This window comes from Cuculus canorus, chromosome Z, assembly GCF_017976375.1.
Source record: "Cuculus canorus isolate bCucCan1 chromosome Z, bCucCan1.pri, whole genome shotgun sequence".
In the NCBI taxonomy this organism is placed as follows: domain Eukaryota; kingdom Metazoa; phylum Chordata; class Aves; order Cuculiformes; family Cuculidae; genus Cuculus; species Cuculus canorus.
Genome location: NC_071441.1, coordinates 10,241,337 through 10,259,092, shown reverse-complemented (window position 1 = coordinate 10,259,092; position 17,756 = coordinate 10,241,337). Strand labels below are relative to the sequence as shown.

The window sequence follows — 17,756 nt, the reverse complement described above, 5'->3', positions numbered from 1 at the left end:
TTGAGCCCTGAGGAACACTGCTTTTCACCAGCTTCCAACTGGATTTAACTACATCCACCACAATTCTCTGGCCTCAGCCATTCAGCCAGTTTTATTTTTTCACTCGGTGAAGCCTGAGTAAAGAAGCCAGCCACCAGCTTCTCTGGAAGAATGTTGTGGAAGACAATATCAATGGCTTTACTAAAGTCCAGGAAAATAACATCTGCAGCCTTTCCATCATTCACTTGGTCATAGGAGGAGATCAGGCTGGTCAGGCAGGACCTGCCTTTCATGAACCCATGTTGGCTGGGCCTGATTCTCCTGTTGTCCTGCATATGCCTGATGAGTGCATTCAAGAACCACTCCATAATCTCCCCTGGTACTAAGGTCAGGCTGACAGATCTGTAGTTCTGCTTCCAGCACTTATTGTAGATGGGCATTGCATTGGCAAGCCTCTAGTTGTCTGGGATCTCACCAGTTAACCAAGACTGCTGATAAAAGATGGAAAGTGACTTCGGCAAACTCCTCTGCAAGATCCCTCAGTACTCTTGGGTGGATCCCATCTGGCCTGGGAATTTTTGTTGTTCCAGGGTTTTGAGATTCAGACAAAGCCATGGCTGATGTGTTTTAGTGTTGATGATAGTCCCATTTTGAATGTGAGGTTGGACCAGACTTCCTCACTAGGGCCCTTGCAATCATCAGTTCTTTGATTCTATGAGTAAATGTAATGCTCCTTACAACCATGTTCACAAATAAGGCAAAACTAGTAATGCATGTTTTAGTTCTGTTTGCCAAGATGAGTAAAATCAATATGATCAACATCTCCTTTTTTAAATGCCTGAGTATTTGTACATGAATCAATGGCGTGTTTTTCCACTAATTGATTTAATTTTCCATTGCCATCCACATATACGCTAGGTGCCTATTATTTAAATTCTCCAAAGCGTGGCTTTAATGTTTGGGTTGGAATTCTTCCATCTCCCTTATGGTTTTCTTTATGACATAATACTCTATCTGTCTAATTTTGGCATATGTGTTGAAGAAGTTGGCCAGTGAGCTCATTTTCTCGTTTCAGCAATCTGATTCTGATAGCCTGTGGCTGCCATACAAGGATTTTTATGATTTTCAGAGCTGCCAAAAAATGAAGTGATGAAGTGGATCAAATAACCTCATGTGGTAGATTATTTCCAGTTCTGATATCAACATTTTTTTCTTTCAGAACTATAATTAATTTCATTATTATTTTTTAATTTATTCAGCTGTCTTGAATATACACTAGGTATACTCTGAAAATACAAGCCTTGAAGTTAAACTTCTCCCTGGATGACTATAACACATTCATTCTTGCAGTATTTTCACAGTGATTGATTTTGCCGTTGATTTGCTTCAGAGTACATGCATTAATGCATATCGTTTTATAATATTTGTATTGTTAAACTACATTACAGTTAGATTAAGAAAAACAGCTAATTATTAATTTAGATTTTGTGATTAAAAAATTAATTAGAAATAGTTTACTCATGGCAACTGCTCAAGCTCCGAGTATAAATGGAGCTTATTAATAGTACTCATCATGAAAGGTGTTTCGTTAATGGCTGTCCCAGCCTGCACAGAATAAATACATTGCTGTGCAAGTTTTTCTTGCAGATACGTATCAGTCCTCATCAGAATACATGACTCTAGTTTGGCACTGTATCAGTTTTAAGTATTGTATTGAGCCTATGAAGCTATTGATGCTGGACTTTGGTAGGATAATATTTAGCTATATACACTGTACTCCTGATTCTTAGTTTAGATGTATACAACCTTTAGATTTATGTGGAGCTTGAGTTTCTTCAGAGGAAAGTAATTAAGGCAATAGGTACAGGTAGTGGTATCTGTGCTGGGGAACTTACCAAGTAAAGGTAGAAGACTTTGTGTAAGACATGGAGAAAAAACCCTCAATTTCTTCCTATTATTACAACCAGCTTCTTAGAATATTAGTGGATTCAGAAAATTAACTCTTTGAGAAATCTCACAACGGTGGACGGTTTGTTAAAAGTTTTGAAAACTTCCCTAAGAATTTTTCTCCCCTGTAAAACATTATCAATTAGAGATTTCTTTCCTGATTGTCATTTTTACACAACCCAAAGAATATTACAAGTGGTTTAGCTGATTAAATTAAAAATATTGGTTACTAATACTTAGATTTAAGACTTCATTAGGGCCTGCCCTTCAGAGGTTCCAATTATTCACTGTTTCTAAGCACTACAGTGGCTGTTTTAAGTACCTACCACTTTCTATTAACATAAATTACTGTTAACAGAAGAGAAAGATGAGAGGTGGGACAGCTGAGAGAATTTAAGATGAATTTTCTCCTGTTTTCAGTCTAGAGGAGTATAGTTGCAAATATCTGACTACTACTTTTATTTTATTTTATTTTATTTTATTTTATTTTATTTTATTTTATTACTGATATTTGGACTCTGAGTCCTTCCAAAAACTAGATAACTTGTAGGAAAGCAAATCTATGTGAGAAAGAAATTTACCTAATGCAGAGCACTTTTGTTCTCTATAAAATTATAAGCACATATTTTAGACAGCATTGTGTTAATCTCATCATAAAGTAGCACTCTGTTTGCTTTTAAAATCCTGAATTGTCTAAACTCTAGAAAATTTTTACTGCATTTTTTCATTTTTTTGGATTTCCTTAATAATGATAGTTTCTTACCAATAATATTTATAAGGAACTTACTTACTGAAAGAAATTAAAGGAGTTACCAAATTAACGTGATAGGTACTTTCTAACCTGATGCATGTTTTTTTTACTTTCATTGTAGGTTTCAGAAGAAGCTCTGCATCACAGCACTGAGGACGAAGAGCCTTTTCAGGGAATGGAGCCCTATCTTGTGCGGAGATTATCATCCCGTAACATCCAGCTCCCTCCCCTGGCTTTCAGGCAGTTAGAACAGGCAGACTGGGATAAAAGAAATGATACTGAGACTACCCCAAGGCCCACAACTCTTCCATTGAGGATTCCTCCTCTGATTGCTATCACATCTGCCGAGTCCAGCAGGTAAGATCCAGCAATTTCTTCTTGACTGGGCATTTTCTTCTTGATTGCACAGTGGCAGGTGCAGGACAGCACATACTGCTTCTAGGGTAGAAGTTTATTTCTTTTCAACTTCACCTAAATAAGTGAAAAAGAAGGATAAAGTATTAATATGTAAATTTGTGGTTGACATTTGGTAATACTGCTTGTAAACCTTTTGGTCATGTTCAATTACAAGTAGTAGAAAACATTTTCTCTGAACATAACTAAAAATTTATACTCAGAGACAAGACTTCTATAGGCTTGAATAACCATTTTTTTCTTACTGTAATAAAGATAGGAGACTTTTTTACACAGAAAATGTTTTACATGGTAACTTTCAATACAAATTTCAAGGAATCATGAGAGGATTTTGCCTGCCTCTGCATATCAACATTGTTGGTGGTGTAAATAGTTTAACAGGTCTGACACAAAAAACCCAGAGACTAACCCTATAGCTCAGGAACTGAGAGTGGGAAGGGAGAGTCAAAGAGGTGGTCAATAGAACATGTTCTAACCTGTCACAGTGAGATAAGGCTCAACTTGATCACTTCACTAAGTATGAGCAGACGCACATTCAAATACAGACATTTTCTGACCCTCGGTGTTGGTGTGCAAGAGTGAACAGTGAATTAACAGCAAGTTTCTTGTGGAACTGAAGAAACCTGTGACAGAAACTTTTGAGTTATTAACTGAGGCTTATGGTGAAGAGATTCCAAAGATCAAGCCAGTGCTCAAGGGAACGCATTTTTTTGTTGGCAGAAGATGTGAAAGCAAAAACAACAGAGATCCTCAGCAGTCTTTCAGAAAATGATCTGTGGAAATACTTTGATCATGGGTAGCATCGTATGCAGCTCTGTGTCAACCTAGACAGGAACTATTTTGACGGTGATTGTAGCTGATTTTCTTACTTTCTTAAATAAACAGTTACAGACATGATGTATTTTTTTTTTTTTTTGCGTCAGACCTCACGTTTTGTTATAGTGATTTGTCTTATAGTGTCTTCATACTATACCATGCACTTTTTCTAGAGTAACCTTTCCGGTTCTAAAATGTTTCTGATACCATCTTGTTTTCTGTTTTTATTTTCCAAAATACGAATTATTCAGTTTGAAATTGTTGCTTGCAATGGTGAAGGCAGTGCAACCATTTGGTAACCTAAGAATATGTAAGGAAAAGGGAAGACGAACACACTGAGAGCTGAAATTCAGGACTTGAGAACTTTTGAACATATTTTCAGAGAGGATACTCTATTCTGAATAACACAGTTGTAAAAAGAATGTACGACTTGTAGTATATGAGAAAAAAGATAAGTGTTCATTAGGGTACATTAATACTAACTTTAAATTTAAATTTAATATCACCTCCTAAATCTTATTTCCATATGGGTATCTTTATTTTCTTGAATAGAAGAAAACATTTCTTGAAACACGCTCATAGGAACACTGACTACATCCATAAAAACACGGAAATTTAGACTGTTTATAAATGTAAATATTATTTAGACACATAAATATAACATCATTTAGTAAAGTTCTGAGGATAGGTTGATGTCTTGATAGTTTTGTGTTCTGTCTGTAGAAGCTGGAGAGATACTTGATTAGAGAGAGGAAAGGAAAATACGTAGAGGTAGAATGATTACAGTTTGCGTTCCTGGCCTTCTTAAATTTCACAATATTTGACTTTGAAACTTCACTAGCATTTGGGATGTCCTGTGTAGATTTGGTACTGCCCAGGAGGTACACTGTGTTTTGTTAGCTTTAATAACTGATAGGAAAAGAAAAAATAAATATGGTGTGACAGAAGCTAAGAAAGCAGAACAAAATACTTCTGTCCTATGAAAAAGTCTAAGTGATCCAAGCTTTCTGGAGACTTTATTATTTTCTAGGATGGATTCGAATATGCAAGAGCAAGACAATTTGAGAGGTATTCAAATAAATAACAAACCTAAACCACACTGGTAATTATAGATAGCTATCTGCTGTGCTCAGGGAATGATCATTTCTGTGAGAGGCATCTCTATGGCTAAGACTTTGTCCTGAGCATTAAGAGATAACTTTGTATCCTGCCTATGCCACTAATTCCTGTGGTTGGTACAATGCGTTTTGAAACTGGACAAAACAAGATTTATCTACAAGTAAGTTTATTTCTGAGAGTGACAGGGGAACAACAGATCTACAGTTTGTTGAATGGAGTTGCCAGGCTGTTTAAACAAACAAACAAACCCAAACTGAACACAAGAGCAGAAGCAATTATAATTTTGATATTTCTTTGTAATATAAAATCTTTAGCTTTTATGGTTTTTCTTAGCTAAAGAGCAATTATGCTACTACAGGAAGAATACTGTTCAGGAAATTAAATTTCTGTAGATGTTTAGTGCTATTTTTTGGTTGTTAGCTTTCTTGAGCAGCTATGCATTTCCCATTTACGTGTTTGTAATGCCAGCTGAGCATCTGGAGAAAGCTATGATTTTATCCAGCTTCTTGTCTGCATGAAAGTACACAAAATTAGGAGACAATGTCTGTAGATCATAGAATCACAGAATAGTTAGGGTTGGAAGGGACCTTAAAGATCATCTAGGTCCAACCCTCCTGCCATGGGCAGGGACACCCCACTAAATCAGGCTGCCCAAGGCCCCATCCAACCCAGCCTTGAACACCTCCAGGGATGGGGCAGCCACAACCTCCCTGGGCAACCTGTGCCAGTGCCTCACCACTCTGCCCCTTTCCAGTTTATACCCATTGCTCCTGGTCCTGTCCCCACAAGCCTTTACGAATAGCCCCTTTCCAGCTTTCCTGCAGGTCCCCTTCACATACTGGAAGGTCACTATGAGATCTCCTCTGAGGCTTCTCTTCTCCAGGCTGAACAAGCCCAACTCTCTCCACCTGTCCTCATAGGGAAGGTGCTCCAGCCCTCCGATCATCTTTGTAGCCCTCCTCTGGACCTGTTCCAACAGCTCCATATCCTTCTTACGTTGAGGATTCCAGAACTGGACACAGTATTCCAGATGTGGTCTCACAAGAGAGGAATAGAGGGGCAGAACCACTTCCCTTGACCTGCTGGCCACGCTTCTTTTGATGCCGCCCAGGATACGAGTGGCCCTCTGGGCTGTGAGCGCACATTGCTGGGTCATGTTGAGCTTCTCATCGACCAGCACCCCCAAGTCCTTCTTTGCAGGGCTGCTCTCAAGCACATCATGCCCCATCCTGTACTGCAAACAGGGATTACCCCAACCTAGGGGCAGGACCTTGCACTTGGCCTTGTTGAACATCATGAGATTCACACAGGCCCACTTTTCCAGCCTGTCCAGGTCCCTCTGAATGACATCCTGTCCTTCCAGTGTGTCAACTGCACCACTCAGCTTGGTGTCATCTGCAAACTTGCTGAGGGTGCACTCAATCTCGCTGTCTATATCATTGATGAAGATATTAAACGGCACTGGTCCCAGGTCAGACCCCTGAGGAACACCGCTTGCCATGGGTCTCCATCTGGACACCAAGCCATTGACTGTTACTCTCTGAACGCAACCAACCAACCATTTTCTTATCCACCTTACCATCCACCCATCAAATCCATCTCTCTCCAGTTTAGAGAAAAGGATGTTGTGGGGGACCGTGTCAAAGGCTTTACAGAAGTCCAGACAGATCACATTTGTCGGTTTACCCGTATCCATTGCTGTGGTTACCCCATCATAGAAAGCCAGTAGGTTGGTCAGACAGGACTTGCCCCTGGTGGAGCCATGCTGGCTGCCATTAATCACCTCCCTGGCCTCCATGTGCTTTAGCATAGCTTCTAGGAGGATCTGTTCCATGATCTTCCCAGGCACAGAGGTGAGGCTGACAGGTCGGTAGTTCCCAGGATCCTCTTTTCTACCCTTTTTAAAAATGAGCACAATGTTACCTTTCTTCCAGTCACCAGGGACTTCTCCTGACTGCCATGACTTTTCTAATATCACAGAGAGTGGTTTGGGAACCACTCAGGGCTCTAGGATGTTGTCATCAGGTCCCACGGATTTATATATGTTCAGGTTCCTCAGGTGTTTGTGAACCTGATCCTCCTCTACTGTGAGAGGGGGTTTACCCTCCGGTCACCATCTTGCTGTTCCGTGACCCAGGACGGGCGAGGAGAGCAGTTATCGATGAAGACTTGAGGGAAAAAAGCTGTTGAGTACCTCAGCCTTCTCCGCATCTTTTGATACTTGATCCCCCTTTCCAATCATCAGTGGGGGTACGTTCTCTTTGATCTTCTTCTTTTGATTGACGTACCTGTAAAAGTCCTTCTTGTTGGTCTTTACTTCCCTTGCCAAGTTCAGCTCCAGCTGCGCCTTGGCCTTCCTGACTTCATCCCTACACAACCGGGCAGCGCCTCTATACATGTCCCAGGTTCCCTGTCCCTGCTTGCACTGCCTGTGCAGTTCCTTCTTCTTTTTCAGTTTAACCAGCAGGTCTCGACTCAGCCATGCCAGTCTCTTCCCTTTCCTGCCTGATTTTCTATATACGGGGACTGAGCGCTCTTGCGCCTTGTGGAAAGCTTCCTTAAATATATTCCATCTCTGTTCCACTCCCTTGTCTCAGAGGACCATGTCCCAGGGGGTGCTACCTAGTAATTCCTTGAAGAGCTGGAAGTCTGCTTTCCTGAAATTTAGTGTCCTGACTATACTCCTCATCTGTGCGACATCCCTCCGGACCTTGAACTCCACCACGATCACTGCAGCCCAGGCTGCCTCTGATCCTAACATCACTGATGAGTTCTCTTGTATTGGTGACCATAAGGTCCAGTATTGGACCTTAGCTTACCTCCATCGCCTTTGAATGTATGGAACTGTGCAGCTGAGAAAAGGAAATGAATATGTGGGTGGGAGTCAGGCGGATTGTCTCTCTTCAGTGGACAGGTGAAAGTATAAGAGGATTTGGTTCACAGAAACTCGTTCTGAGGAGGAATTCATCACTGAATATCTTGAGTTACAGAGGTATGTTTTTAGAGGACTATGCTAAAAAGATCCCAAAGAAAGCATCATAAAGCATTTATGCTTTGATTTAAATAGCTGGAATGTGCAAAACTAAGAACAGCAACAGTGGATGTAGTTTTTAAAATAAAACATGCATTCTGTTCCTAAACATGCATATATGCCTGTGCACGTACTCACTCCCTTTTTCACTCCCTTTTCTCTCTCTTTTCACCTTTACAGTGTCTCAGGTGTGTTTCTGGGTTTATTATAGATTCACTAGGTTGGAAAAGACCTCCAGGATCATCGAGTCCAACCATTCCTATCAACCACTGCCTATCCACATTCCTACCAATCACGCCCCTGAATATCTCATCCACCTGTCTTTTAAATACCTCCAGGGATGGTGACTCTATCACCTCCCTGGGCAGCCTCTGACAGTGCCCAATGACCCTTTCTGTGAAAAATTTTTTTCTGATGTCCAGCCTGAACCTCCCCTGGTGGAGCTTGAGGCCATTCCCCCTTGTCCTGTCCCCTGTCACCTGGGAGAAGAGGCCAGCTCCCTCCTCTCCACAACCTCCTTTCAGGTAGTTGTAGAGAGTAATAAGGTCTCCCCTCAGCCTCCTCTTCTCCAGGCTAAACAACCCCCAGTTCCCTCAGCTGCTCCTCATAAGACTTGTTCTCCAGCCCCCTCACCAGCTTCGTTGCTCTTCTCTGGACACGCTCCAGAACCTCAACATCCTTCTTGTGGGGAGGGGCCCAGAACTGAACACAGGATTCGAGCTGCGGCCTCACCAGTGCTGAATACAGGGGGAGAATCACCTCCGTGGTCCTGCTGGTCACGCTATTTCTGATCCAAGCCAAGATGCCATTGGCCTTCTTGGCCACCTGGGCACACTGCTGGCTCATATTCAGTCACTGTCAACCATTACCCTCAGGTCCTTCTCCTCGGTGCAGCTTTCTAGTCACTCTTCCCCTAGTCTGTAGCACCGCATATGTTATGTTCTCATTTTTTTTCACAAAAACCCAGCAGCATAGATGGAAAACCAGAAAGTAAATATTCAGTAATGTTTTTCTAAATCTTTCTAAACTCTTACTTTTCTGACCCTAAGGACATATCACAGTGTCTTCTCATTCCTTTCACTCTTCTGATTTCTTTCCATGCATATAGGGAGCCAGATTTTGATTTTTTTCATCCATCTTAAACTGAGATAATAATAAAGATCATTAAGACAAAGGATTTCTGTCTGAGGTTTCACCTGCAAACTTGCTTACATGAGCTATAAAAACAAATGCTTGCAAACTGATAGACTGAGCCTACAGCTGGTAGCAACAGTTATGTTTATGAAATGGAACAATTGCCAGACTTTCTATGAGAAGGATTAGAGACAGGCAGGCAATTGGTTTTGATATTTCTGGTTTTCCTTTCTTATTATTTGTGTTTCGTAAACAACAGACTTAGCCTGTATATGTAAATTAATAGATGTGAAATTTTACTGTAAGCCAGGGTAGCTAGGATATCTGGAGCGTACATGTGACCACATGCTTTAAATTTTGCCAGTTTTCCTTAAATTACTGTAATTAATTTTACCAATGATTTTGATGTAGGGAACAGCTATGATGCTGTTTAAGATAGGATGTGCAGATAGGAAGACATCAACAGCAAAATGCTTTTGCTTTTGCCAAAGCAGCTTATAATAAAAGGGTGATGTACTGTTATGCATGGGAACTTATTCATTTGGGGAGATTTAAAATATTTGATCTTACCTCCTTGATAATAAGGTTTACTTTCCTCTATATTTATTTTACCCGATATCCACAGGTCTCACCCTAATTCAATACTCAAGCAAATATTTATATTATGATAGTAAGTGTGAGACTGTAAATTTGATTTCTTCCTTCAAACACTTGGATGTGATTTAGGACGGTCGATAAAATCTTTATGTAGCAATGATATTGATTTGTCCAAAGTTTCATGAAATATGATGAAAGTCTCTTCGGTCATATTTTGTTATGGAAACTTTCTCTTTGCCTTATTGAACTTGGAAGAGGAGGTGGGATATAAGAAGACAAGATAGGCTAGGATATAGATATTCTTGAGCTGTCTGGACCAGCATTTGTGGGACTCTATGAAGTGCAAGGGCATATATACATACCCTGCTCTCAATGGTACAGGTCCAAGGCGTCAGAGAGTGATGTAGACTTTTCTTTTCCCTTTAAAGGATAGTTCTATCAGTGACAAAGAAGCAAACTACCTTAATTGTTGTGATTTTTCTGTCCTCTTAATATTGACATAATATGATGGAAAAAGGCATGTTCATTGGATGTGAACGCCAAAAATGTAAGAGTATATCATGTATTTGAAGACTTCATTGAAAGAGTTATTTGAAAGCAAAAAGTTATTCTGGAGTTTAGATGTAGTTAGAAAGGCCTCTCAAAACAAAAACGTATAAATTTTTTTTGCGGGTTTCATTTAGTTATTTGTAATTCAGTATATATAGCGTCTTTTCTTACTGTTTACCCTATCCTTTGCACAAACATCATTTGGGAGAGATTATTATAATTGTACAACATAAGATGTGTTTTAAATTGGTTTTGTATTGCTTGCGTACAACTGTTAGTGTGTATATTAGTGTGTTTATGAAAGTCTAGGGAGCTACAAGAATGAATTACATGATAGTTTATTTCAGAAGTATCTTTTTTGTTTTGCAATGTTCCTTCTGTCCTAATTTATCATTTTTTTCCTTAAGTTAAGTTCTGTGGATTAGATTGCACTGCTGTTTTATTATCCATTAAAGAAGCAATCAAAACTCTTTATATTGGAAATCAGGTAAAAACTTGATTTAAAATTATACCCAGCTTTTCTTTCTGCCTTTTAAAGATGCACTTAAACTTTTTAATATCTGTTTTTAAAAGGAAATAGTAGAAAACTGTTATTAGCGTCATCAATGCTATGGCAATTCAGAGAGTCCTAATTTAAGATTAAATGTGCCTTAATGTCTACTCCTTGCTTTCTCATTGTCTTCTCCTTGTCAGAGTAATACCTCAAAGGCTAGATTTTGTCTTCCTTAGTCAGGGCAAGAAAAGCTTTTTCAAATGTTAAATGACTGAAATGTGTGAATACTGAGCCATAATTTTGCAGTTCTTCCCTTACTATACTAGCAAAGTATTTTTAAAAGAACAGCTAGAATTCTAAATTTCGGTAACTGCTTTAAAGAATTGAGTGTTAGAGAGAGATGATAGAAGCAAGGTGATTGGACCTTAGCAGAGTAATATGTAACAAAAATAAAGGCTGGGGAAAATCTGCTCTTCAGATTTATTTATTTGCAACTCAGTGGAGTTGTGTAGGTAGTGATAACAAGTGGGAAATATGCTTTCCATAATACTGAAAGAGAAAAAAAGAAAAAATAATTACTATTTAATTTCATTTTTAACTCACAATTATGATCTTGGGCCTGCCAAGCTGTAACTTTTTTTCAGGAAGCTTCTCACAGGTCTAGGCTGTTTTCAACAGCCGCTGTGTGCCCCGACTCACCTGCCAGCTGAGAATAATGAATAGCACAGGAATTCTTAGCACTTTTATGGCAGATTATTTTAAAAGCATTGTAAACATAAGCAAATCATGAGATCAATTAGTGAGCAAGTAGTCTCATCTTCATTTTATGTATAGGAAAACATGCATGCAAAAGTGTATTACAACTGGCCAAAACTACAGAACAAATCATTGATCAAACTATGACTAGAATTCAAGTGGTTTTGGCTCCTGGCTTTCTGTCTAACCTGTGCTACCTGTTAGAAAGGGGAAAAAAAACCCGCCTCAAGTTTATCTCAGCCTTTAAAAATAAACTTAGTATGTCAAGGAGAATTTTACTAACCAAGCCTGAGAATGTTTTTAATTGTTATTAGTAGGAGTTAACATGTAACTGTTATGCATCTGGACTCACAGTGAACCTATGTTTCTATCATATTGACTCAGTCTCATTAAACTCCATCTGACTGTAGTATCTTACAAAGAAAAGCATATTTAGTGTGGGAAAACAAAATTGAATCAGCATTTAAGCTCTGATCTATGAGTGAGAAAAATCAGTGGAATTTGTGAGGTTAGGTGGATGTTAGAAGCCTACATATTTTGTGGCATCCAAACGTTGGCTTCTGTACTGGTGACCAGTGTCAACAATTTTTATGTAGCTACATGTATTCTGGAATAATTCTGGAGAACTTAACAACGATTCCCTTGGTCAAGATCTACATTGGCTAGGTGCCGAAGAGAGGTAAGAAGCCTATGAAAGTGGCGGGTTCCATACCAGAATATTTGCAAAACAGTAATTTTTAATACCTGAAAGACCAGATCTCACACTTATCTCCAGCCCCTAATCTCCCCCCTCCAAAAGATTATTTTAACTTCATTAACATCCATCAAGTGGATGATTTACATCTGATGCAAAAGTGGACTACGGAAGACAAAAGGTACTCTTTCCAATCCAGCATCAGCCATTTTGAGATCCCTTTTAAGAAACAGAATTTTGATCAAATGCTACCATTTTATTCAGCAGTGCTAAAATTTCTAATTTGTCAATAATAAAAACAACCTCCTTGCCTTTGAAATCATTATTTATTTAGCATAGGCTGGAAACAAACATTACTGTAAATTGTGGATGAATAGTGTACGTGTGCATGTATTTTCTAGTTTTAGAAAAATGTACAACTACTATTTAAAATAGGCATTTTGAAAGAGTAACTTTTAATTAATAGATATATCTGAAAAAAAGCTAAAACATAGCCCTTTTTTACTTTAGGGTTTTTAAAAGTCAAGTAACAGCAGATAATAGTCTGATCAGAGGTTATTTCTTGTCTTTGCTGAAATCGTGTGATTCCTGTCATGCTATTCCTCCAGCTTCCCAAGGCCCTGTGAAGAGCAGGTCTACAGTGTTCCCACCGTTCTGGTGTCACCTGCAAACTTGCTGAGGGTGCATTACATCTTACTGTACAGATAACTGTTGAAAGTGTTAATCAATTTCAGCTCTAGAATTAACTCCTGGGGAACTCGGTTCTTACCTAGCTGCTGCTTAGATTTGGAACCAACTGCTCACTACCTTTTGAGCTTGATGGCCCAACCATTTTACTGCCTGTTCACTCATCTAGTCCGTATCTTTCCCACTTGACTACAAGATTTCAGTGGAAGCCTGTCAAAAAACTTGCTGCTGCTGTTGTCTTTCAGGGAGCCAGGAATTCCTTTGTGAAATAGAGCTGAGTTAATCATATATGATTTGCCCTTGGTAAATTTATGCTGAGTGCTCCAAATTTTTTCTTGTCTTTCATACGCTTATAAATGACTTCCAAGAGAACTTGCTTAACAGCCTTCCCAGGATCTAAGCTGGAGCAGCCTGTATGTCCCTATGTCCTCTTGCTCTCCCTTTTAAAGATGGTCTTACCATCAAACCTTTTCAGGCTACTGGGAAGATCTAGTGATAGAACATAGCCTCACAATGACACTGACCAGCTTTATCACTACAGATGGATGCATTCCACAGGGTCCCAGGAGCCTGAACATGACTAATTTACTTAAGCACTACATAACTTGATCTTTCCCTACAGTGGGTGGTATCTTCTACTCCCCCAAACTTTCCTTCTGGGCAAGGTGACTTAGGAGGCCTGAGAGCAGACCACGCCAGCAGAATAAAACAAAGAGGGAGTGAATATTTCATTCTTCCCCATATCCTTCTTCACTTGGTTGCCTACTCCATTCAGCAGCAGGCACACCTTTTCCTTTCTCTTCTTTTCGCCTTTCGTGTACCGTTTTGTTGCCCTTCATCTCCACTGTGAGACCCATCTCCAGCTGAGCTTTGACTTTACTGATGCCATTCCTGAAAAGACAGGCAATACCTCTATAATCCTCTTGCTTTTTGGATTTCCTCTCCACCAGAAGTTCCCTGTTCAGCTGGTATGGTGTCGTACTATTGTTTCTAAGCCCTTAGTCATAGTTTATCTAGCGTACTACAGGAAAATGAGTCACTGACTATGTAGGATTTTTATGATAAAATATTATTTTAATTTTCAACTGTTATTACCATACTTGGCTAAGGAAATCCTCTGAGAAGAAACCTGACAGATTTTCAGAGGTTACTTGGGGAGGTCCGCTTTGGTAAGCATATCTTTTGTCAGGTACCTGCTTATGGCCAGTATGGACTGCGGGATGTTGGCTAGAAAGACTCTTGATCTGGCTATGTACACCCGTTCTCACATCAAATGGATTAGAATAGTTTCTTTTTTCTAGATCATTCCTTTGTCATTCCTTCCACTTGATTCTTCAGAGGTTTCATCTGTTTTCAGATGATTAGTAAACATAACTAATAAAGTTATATTTGTACATAAAGATACTCACAGTAAGGCCCTCATTTATTTTATGATGGGGCAGATACAGATTTAGGATTACAAATATCTATCTTTTGAACATATTTCCAGTAACATTTACATTACTAGCAAATGATGCAGTTAATGCAGATTTCAAATCTCACTTTGGAATCTGAACATTTAACATGTTTAAGGGCTGCTCCTTAAGTAGCGTACAATATCACATCCATATATATATAGAAAGTTTTAGATAGTGGTGATAGGCATTTTATTTGCAGGATTACACACTATTGGAATAGAATGAATATTTTATAATGCAACACTTTTATCAAAATGCTGTTTCATTAAATGACAATATTTTGTTGAAACCTTATGTAGTGTAAAAAAAATATCTTGTGTTCTTACAGATGGAATTTATCTTTTCTGTTCACTCTGAAGCAACTTTTTAATTTTAAAAATATATTCTCGTATTAAATAGGAAGCTCAAATGCAGAAAGTAAGATGTGAATTTATTGAGATAATGCTTTGTTTCCCTTTAAAAAATTAAAGGGGGAAATTCATAGAGCAAACAATGAATAATATACCAGATTGGAACACAGGGGAATAAATCAGATTTTCTAGAAAAATGAGGGAGTTGATTTCTTCACAATTGCAATCAAAATGATACTTCAAAATAATAAAGAATGGAAAGTGAATTCCACATACATATTTTACATCAGGTGTGCTTTCTGGGGAACTGCCTCCTAAACTACAGTAACTCATCTACTGACTCTCTTTTTCTTTTCTAGTCTAAGCCCTCAAACTTTATTCTGATTCTTTTAAACATCCTAGTTGGAGTTTTCCGTTTCACTTCAGATGAAAGCTCAACATTAGTTCTCTGTAAAGTAAACAGTTTAGATCTTATTGGGATTTAGATATACCATATTTTTTGCTTTCCTTGAAACAGTCTTCTTTAAAAGAGATGAAAATAAAGGACTTCAAAATTAACTTGCAAAATGTACACATGGATAATTTTTTTACTTGTAACAACAAAGAAAGTAGAAGAGCCAAGTCATGAAAGAGTGTAATTCCGGTATTAACTCTTCCCCGGTAGTGAACTAATTTTCTGAGAAGTTTTTCATAGGTCTGTTGCTTGAACTTCTGAGGACTGAGTAAAAATGTGAGCCTTATCAGAAGTTTTACTCCATGTGGTAGAGTAAGATCTGGTTGACTGCTATTACTTTCAACAAAATAAATTTCTGTGCAATCTCAAGTAATGGCTATATAATGTTCTTGTTCTGTTCTCTCTTGCCACATTGCTTCTCAACTATAATTTTCTTTAATTCAGAAGTATCCCTGGTCTTTTTTTCCAGTATAGGTGACATGGTGAATAAATGCAAGTTAGATGATGAGAAATCTGTGACTTAAGTGGCTACAGAATCTCACAGACTCTATAATGAAAGGTTTCATTATGACATTCTGTGGCCTTCTCAGATCTAATATGTTAGACATGTCTGCATGTCCCTAATCAAAAATAAATGTATGGTGATAATTTTTCATATTAATGTTTGATCTAAAATCCCTTGAACATGCAAAAATTGAGACTTTTCAATGGTGAAAAATCAGTAGTGTCACTTTTCAGCAGTTTTTACCTAGTTTTATAGTTGACCAATACAGTCCAAAAAGTTTGAGGGAGTTGTGTCTTTCTCTGATTGCAACCTTGCTACATTTTGTTTTTTCATTTACTTCTGTTACTGTTTTGGCTCACATTTCCTTTCTCCTTCACATGTTTACATCTTTCTGATATTTACAGATGTTTACTATAATCTCTGTTGCTGTCTAAAACATCCATTAGTCATACATATTCTGCTTTTCTGGGTCTGCAATAATATAAGATAGTTGTTTTTCATGTTCTGTATAATTTTTTTTAACTATTCCTCATCTTTGTCAGAATACCTGAGTTTAATGTATTGTAAGATTATAGCTGATGACATGTGTGCCTGATTGATGGAGAACATTAGGTAGACTTGTTGTGGTTTAGCTGCAGCTGGTAACTAAGCCTCACACAGCTACTCACTCATTCTTAATGGGTGGGATGGAGTACAGAATCAGAAGGGCAAAAGTGAGAAGACACTTCAGTTGAAATCAAGACATTTTAATAGAGAAAGCAAAAGCCATGCATGCAAGTAAAGCAAAAGAAGGAATTAATTCACTGCTTTCTATTGGCAAACAGGTGTTCAGCCATCTCCAGGAAAGCAGGGCGTAATAGTTAGTTGGGAAGACAATGCCATAACTCTTAACGTGCCCCGCTTCCTTCCTGTTCCCCCAGATTTACATTGCTGAGCCTGACATCATATGATATGGATTGCCCTTGTGGACAGTTGGGGTCAGCTGTCCCAGCTGTGTCCCCTCTGAGCTCCTTGGGCATCCCCATCTTACTCACTGTGGGGTGGGGTGAGAAGCAGAAAATGCCTTGACTAACACATCCCTGTATTTCCAGCACAAATCCAAAACTTAGCCCCATACCAGTTATTATGAAGACAATTAACTCCATCACAGCCAAAACCAGCGCTAGACTGTATCAATTAGCCTGTACACAGTATCAAGTAACTTAAGTCATTCAGAACAATGGTTTCCAAACCATTGTATAACAATGGAATTACAGAATCTTTCATGCAATTCTGGAAAACGAATTGTCATATTTTTCTTGTGTAATGTAAATACAAGTATGGATAGCACTTTTTATTTGTATACACAGAGAGAACTACAGCAAGATATTCAATAATCAGTAGTAAAACTTGATGTCATCCTAGTGATTTTTTTCAAAGTTCTAATCTGGTTTTATAATTGCAAAAGTAAAATATATGAAATAGTCCTTAGCCCTAAATGTTTCTTTAGACACGCCTCATTTATTATGTATGCATGAATAAATAGCAATATCTGCTTTTAATCAAATGTGAATATATAATTTTGCTTTTTGATTCAGAGATTAATTGATATAAATCTGGACAACAACTATGCTTTTGTCATCTTTGTGTTTGATGCTAAAGTTTGTTCATGTAGAATGCAGTTGCAAAGCCTGATTGTTCTGCACATAGAGGTGGTGGCAAAATTCTCTTTAATTAAATGAGGACAGGATGCTCCCTACACAGAGGTACTAACAGCTGTGTGGGTGATTAATGTAAAGTCATCAGCAGCGTGGGGTTTCCTCTAGAGACTCTTCTATAAATTTAGCCTTAATTGAAAACAGAGGGGAAAAAAAATCTTAAGATTTTTTTCCTGGTAAGTATAAATGACATGCTAGTAAATAACAATTATTTAAAAACGTAGAGAGATGATATTTTTATTATAGTAGAGAAGGATCTCACCCAAAATGATGGAGGTATAGAGAAAAACCTCTAAAATCACAGCATTAAGATAATCTAAAATAAG

The 17,756-nt window shown here is 38.4% G+C and overlaps 1 protein-coding gene across 3 annotated transcripts in view; it reads left to right on the top strand.

Moving 5' to 3' along the window:
- Positions 1-17,756, top strand: part of PDE4D (phosphodiesterase 4D) — a 586,247-nt gene that overhangs the window by 157,809 nt on the left and 410,682 nt on the right. For all 3 annotated transcript variants that reach the window (XM_054053511.1, XM_054053509.1, XM_054053510.1), the window contains exon 3: positions 2,799-3,034. In XM_054053511.1, the coding sequence (XP_053909486.1) occupies positions 2,799-3,034 (236 nt within the window). The remainder of the gene's footprint in view (positions 1-2,798; positions 3,035-17,756) is intronic.